The 6,517-nt window shown below is 33.1% G+C and overlaps 1 protein-coding gene across 10 annotated transcripts in view; it reads right to left on the reverse strand.

Moving 5' to 3' along the window:
- ppcdc (phosphopantothenoylcysteine decarboxylase) overlaps positions 1 to 4,047 on the reverse strand; it is a 33,584-nt gene extending 29,537 nt beyond the window's left edge. For 9 of the 10 annotated variants that reach the window (XR_011007149.2, XR_012393622.1, XR_012393623.1 and 6 more), the window contains exons 1-5: positions 3,668 to 4,037; positions 1,934 to 2,029; positions 1,633 to 1,761; positions 1,378 to 1,546; positions 1,063 to 1,177 (exon numbers count right to left, since the gene is read on the reverse strand). Coding sequence is in view for 4 of the 10 variants with exons in the window: in XM_073928989.1 (XP_073785090.1) it covers positions 1,104 to 1,177; positions 1,378 to 1,546; positions 1,633 to 1,761; positions 1,934 to 2,029; positions 3,668 to 3,895 (696 nt within the window). In the remaining 6 variants the exon portion in view is untranslated. Of the gene's footprint in view, positions 1 to 37; positions 1,178 to 1,377; positions 1,547 to 1,632; positions 1,762 to 1,933; positions 2,030 to 3,667 lie in introns of those variants that run through there. The other variant, NM_200780.2, reaches the window with a different exon arrangement.
- Between the last annotated feature and the right edge of the window lie 2,470 nt (positions 4,048 to 6,517).

Genomic DNA, 6,517 nt, shown 5'->3' on the forward strand with positions numbered 1-6,517 from the left:
TACTATGTGAAGAGTGAATAACCAAATCACATCTATGCTTTGTGAAACAGGGTTTATTTAACTTCCACTTAATGTGGTTTAACAAAGTTATGTCAGTAATATGGTTTAACAGTGTTGTATCAGCAATGGAGTTTAAGAGTAATAAACATGTTTGTAGTCAAGCTTATTTATGAGCATGGATATTGTTGAAAAAGCAGAGCTTACAAGCCATGAATAGCGATGGACTGAATTAAATATTACTTTATTATGAAATAACAATGAGTTAAGGCATAGACTATTCATGAATTAGATTATTCATGAATTAGATTAGAAATCTATTTTCATGTGCCTGAGTAGCGAGTAAATGCTGGGTGGTTGTGACCCAATCCTGGGTCAAATATGAAGAAACCAAAAATTGGGTAATTTTTTTTATTAAACGTATATACTTATTAATATTAACCCCAATGGTTGAGTATGTCTCTTTTTGCCCCATCTATAGAAAACACTCCTTCCTGTCTATGTTTCGTCTATGTTTCTGTCTGTAATTTAAGTCTTTAAATAGTTTATATTTGCATTTATTTTCAATTGCATAACTTCTATTTCATCATAATTTAGATTCTTATTGTTATTATTTTTTTTTTAAGGTTACAAGTGGTTGTGTAAGCATTTCACTGCATATCATACTGTGTATGTGACAAATAATATTTGAATTAGATTTTTGGGTTACAACAACCCAGCAACTTTTAGACTGAAGTTGTTCTGACTCACAAAGAAAAAAAAAACTGTATTAATAATCATACTGAAATATATCCTATTATGTTGCAATATACATGTACATTCAATTGTCAGTTTGTATATTGGTATTCCATACTTATTTGTTCTATTCTTCATATTTACTATTGTTGACTTGCTTTATTATTAGTGTTTTTCTTCTGTCATGAAAAAAATAAAGTGCTTACTCTGAATCATTATAATAATAGTAATATCTGCAAAACACTCAGATATCTATTACAATGTCAAATATATTTAAAATAGTCTGTTTGTAAATTTGGTTTAAAATATAGATTTTATTGTTTAGATAACCTTGTGTCTCCTCATCGATGATGAGTAGGTTTAGTCTGAGTTTACTTGGGATGACTTTGGACGTATTGTTTCACAGTATCAACAATAGTTGAGACCTCAGCCATGGCACCTTTACCTGTGAAAATAGAGGGCAAACTGTAACATGAGCTGAAACCAATGAAACATCACTTTCTTATAATCAAGAAGCATGCTAATTATCAAATCAGTTTGATCTTTAGTTAACAAAATATTCATGTGTGACTTCACACATTGTTTTGAAGTAGTCCTTATCAATGCAACTGGCTCATAAAACCATTACTGTATCTTAGAAGATACCTTCATCTCCACAGACGAGTTTTTTGGCAATGCATGGTATCTCAGCGTAGCCAAATGCTTTAATTGTGGACACTTGCTGAGCAGTAATTGGATGCTGCCACATGGCTGTGTTCATAGCAGGACAGAAGAGCAAAGGGCGGCTGATGTCCCAGGCCCGCACCACACACGTCTGCCATAAACAAAACTGGTAAGCACACTTCGATGATAACGCATACATTGAAAACGCCACTGGAATGTAATAAACAAATTACCTACCAGGAGGTTGTCACATATACCACTAGCGATTTTGCCAAGTGTGTTGGCATCTAGTGGAGCGATCACTAAAAGATCTGCCCAACGTCTTAATTCAATGTGAAGAACTGGGTCAGAGCGCTTTGTCCACATCTAGCATAGAAATATGAGGAAAGCAGTCAATTTAAATCCTCTTATAGGAGCTTTTTTAGATGATGCGATTAGTCTAGGTACTGATGTAAACACCACAGCAGGAAAGAACACAAATACAAAGTTGTTGTTTGCAGTGAAAAAGAATCTCTTCCCCTTTAAAGGTAAAACTCACCTCCCACTCATCCTTATCTGTGTACACACGAACAGGGACTTCATTGATATCGTAAAAATGAGTGGCATGGTCTGTGGTGACCACACGCACATCAACCTGAACAACAGAACAGGACAAATGTCTGGTTACCTCACAGAGAACCCATCTTTGAAACTTGAGTTACTCTTAAGAGATATATAAAACCGTTTAAAAAACATTAAAAGTTAAGAACAGGGTTATAATAACTATAATAAAGCTGTTATATAAACATTTTGTTTTTGATTTTCTAGTCACTTATTATTTATTTCATAAAACTGACTAATTGGTCTAATAAATAAAAGAAAATTACAACCTGAAAAACATTCCTTTTATATTTATTTTTAATAAATGTTTTGAAAAGATAAATGTTGTTTTTTCATTTTCTGAAAATGCTCTCTTTTAAAAAAGTCTTTTAGAAATAGCTTTTTTGAATGTCAAAAAAGAAATTAAAAAATATGATTTTATAATTGAACAACTATGATTTTAAATACAGGTTAAACTTTCATTTTTCATTAGAAATAGTATTCATTTTTTCATCAATTTTTATAACCCTTAAATGGGGAGAATAACAATATCCAACATCAAAACAAACGTAGGGTAATGATTTACAATTCACCTGTATACAGGCTTGTAGCCAAAGGGGTTTGGGTAATTCTAAAGGCCCACACCTCACTTGACAATTGTTCATTATTTGTTCCATACATGAGCTCATTTGTCCTATTTTGACTGCTATGCCATCATAAATTGTTTAAACAAATCATCTAAAAAGGCTTTAAGACGCAGCGGAATTCTCTGCTGGCTTTTGCTTCTGTGTGACTTCAGCTAATCAGTTGGTTTTGACCAATGCAAACAATTCTTTTTTTATATTGAGTCCAACATCCAGCTGTGCAAGAATATATGCAATCTGACTTTCAGTACTGACCTACTGTATTGTTTAAATAGAGAAAACATTTAGGAAGTAACTTTTATTCTAAATCTTGGACCTACTCTTGAAAAAAAAAAAAAAAAAAGTGTGAAGCACCAAAAGAAGCCCATATTGAATTAATTCGAATACTTATGAGAAAGGTTAGAAAATTCATAAAGCTTTATAATATTATTATTATTATTATTATTATTATGTAAATGGACAAATTCTGATTGGTTCTTTTTTTAAATTACAAATTTGTTATTTGTCAATAGGTTACAGTACAGACTCATTTTTTAATGATATTGGAGGAACATTTGTATTTTAAGAATAGGTATTTATTCATATTTTTTTTTAGTATTTAGTATTTTTTTATATTTTTGATAGATCAAAAAGTGATGACCATTCGACAGGCTAATCCAGCTAAAAATATTGCTAAAAATATGACTAATATGAGGTATATAGATCAAACAATTACATAGAAGATGAGGCGAATAACTGCATAAAGGTCCCCTTTTTGAGAAAAAAGAACCACCCCTTTTACGAGGCTGCCAACGAGCCTGTGTATGTTTGCTTATTTGAGATAAAATTAAACTAATACCATTTCCTTCTTTTACATTTTTCATTTATTAGACTACAATAGACGACAAGAATATAACTTGAACAAAATGTTTAAAGAAATAGCACTCTCTAGCGGACAAATGTATGAAATGAAAAGACATTGGAGAACATGAACTCAAAGACATCCGTGTCTCTGTCAGGTTAAGACAGTAATGATTTACATTTTGTTCTGTCTATGTAAACATACTCACCTCAGGAATCTCAAGAAGTTGTTTAACCAACAAAGGCGCCTTGAGTGCAGCGACACTGCCGGTCAAACCTACCAGAACATGAAATCTTGAACCAGTCTTTTGCAAGTCTGTTTGTAAATGATCAGATTCAGAGTTCTGCTGCATTATAAACACACTATTTAATATACTTGTTAAAGTATAATGCTTTAACTTTAGACTGAGTGAACTACCCGAACAAAGTTTCCTCATATAAGATAACTATTATTTATATAATGTATTGTCAATATGTAAACTGTTTCTCGGATAAGACATTTTGGACATTTATATTACACATTTACTGCGCGTTAAGAAGCGGTGCACGTTATTAACCGTCGCATATTTTTCAGGATTTGTCCACTTCCGTAAACATTGGCGTAAAAGCGGTTATAAACGACGTCACAGCGCCTCCTCTGACTGGAAGAGTAAGTTAAGCTGACAAATGGATAAATCAACACACAAGAGTTTTGCATTCATTCATTCATTCATTTTCCTGCGGCATAGTCCCTTTTTTTCATAAGGAGTTGACACAGCAGAATGAACCACCAACTTATCCAGCATTTGTTTTACACAGCGAATGCCCTTCCAGCTGCAACCCATTACTGGAAAACACCCATACACACTCATTTACACACACTACCGCCAATTTAGCTTACCCAATTTACCTATAGTGCATGTCTTTAGACTTGTGAGGAAAACTGGAGCACCCGGAGGAAACCCACATGGACTGGGGGTGAACAAGTAAACTCCTCACAGAAATGCCAACTGACCCTGGCCAGGACTTAAACCAGCAATCTTCTTGCTGTGAGGTGACTGCTAACCACCGAGCCACCGTATCGCCTTTTGCATTTTCAATGAAAATGAAATATGATTTAAACTTCCCCAATAACAAGTGTGACGCGATAAAAACTTCACAGGAGATTTATCCTATATATGAATGCCTAAAAGTGTATAAATCTACAGTGTATGGTATTTTATGGTACTCATTTAGCTCATAATGTTGCTAAAATTCTCCGGCAAACCATTTGCCAGACATTAATTAAATCGTTATTAAAATGTTGCCTGATTTGCTATTTTATTCATCTTTTTTATCCCTGTAAAATGTTTAACTCTAAACCAAAATAATGATTCAGATCAAAGTACTTTTAACTGAATTCTATAGTCTTTGTTCTGCTTGGTCTTGAATGGTCTTGCTACCTTTAAAAATGCAATAAGGGGTTCAGGCGAACAAAACAGGGAGTCAAAGCAGGTTGCATGAACAAATAAGGCCTCCAAGGTATTTGAAAGGAAAAGCGGAACTAGGTTTACATTTTTTATTTTTTTTTTTGTATCTCTGAGTTGACACTTTGATTAATGATCTGAGTATCTGAGCTAATTTTGCCCATTTTTTAAAGTCTTGTGCAATGAAATACATAAATAGTGTAAGATAAAGAAGAGGACACACACATAAATAAATAAAGAAAAGGAAAATAATGTATGTAACTAATCAAAAAGACATAAAATGCTATAAAGAAAAACACAAAAAGGTGATTCATTATGGAATTATTTATGGAAAAACTCAAATAGTATTTCAACTTTTTCTACATTTTAGCAAACTGCTTGTTAGTGTTGACAGAAAAAGTCAGAGAGAAAATTGTTTTGGTTTTGTTAAAAATTTGCTTTTATATATTATAATTAAAATTGGAAAAACATCAAATTATCTTACACAGTGTTGAGACAATATCTGATTTGAAACAAAGAATTTGGATAACTCAAACCAAAATTCTCTGATAAGGGAACCCTATCAAATTTGTGAGTGTAGTTTCTACACTTAAGTAGGCCTATATGGGGCATTGCCTCACAGCAAGAAGGTTGCTGGTTCGAGCCCTGGCTGGGCATTTCTGTGTGGAGTTTGCATGTTCATATGGGTTTCCTCAGGGTGCTGCGGTTTCCCCCGTCCAAAGACATTAATGAATGTAGGCTAGGCCTATATTTTCTAATTGTGTGTGTGTGTGCGTGTGTGTGTGTGTGTGTTAGAGAACACATGGACATTCTCTGGATGTGCAATTTATGTTAACCATACATTTGTTTGTTTTTCTGCTAGCGACTGATGACACTATATAAATGTGTCAGTTTTATAAAAAAATATGGCAAGATAACAAATGTTACATTTTAGACAATTAATAATAAAAATGTTTTACTTCAAACAGAAACGTTTGGAAAATAATATTGGTGAAACATCGCAATCACAACAAATAAAACGTGTCATTTAGACCTATTTTTATTGTCTGCCAAAGAAATATATTACGTCATTAGCAGTGCTACATGGGTAGTGTAGTCAAAAGACTGTATTTAGACAACCTTTCTCTTTTTCACAATTTTAAAAGCTGTGTTTTTAAGATAAATGTTTGTGATTAATGTGTTGTGACTCGTGTTATAAGGCTACAAGACTTAGTTTAGTTTAGAGCTTTTCTGCGGAGTTTTAACAGAAAATGAATGAAAGACTTCCTGGAAGGGATACAGCTGTGATCCGTCTACCCTCCGACAGTGCAGCCAGACTCTTCTCCTATCCTCACCCACATCTAAACACAACCATCAACAACAATTATACAGAGTATTATTCATATTATTTATTAAATTACCAATTGACCTGTATCGTATTAACATCAACTTCTACCACAACCCTTACAGTAATGTAAAAGCAGTAATTATACCGAGTAGAGTATTATTCATACTATTTATAAAATTACCGCTTAAATTGGATATGTATTAACGTCTACCTTAACCCTCACAGTAACTTAAAAAATATTTATTATTGTATAGTGTCACAAAAAACTATGCTGAGTTAGTGTCCGT

The sequence above is a fragment of the Danio rerio genome, chromosome 18 (assembly GCF_049306965.1).
Source record: "Danio rerio strain Tuebingen ecotype United States chromosome 18, GRCz12tu, whole genome shotgun sequence".
Classification (NCBI taxonomy): Eukaryota; Metazoa; Chordata; class Actinopteri; order Cypriniformes; family Danionidae; genus Danio; species Danio rerio.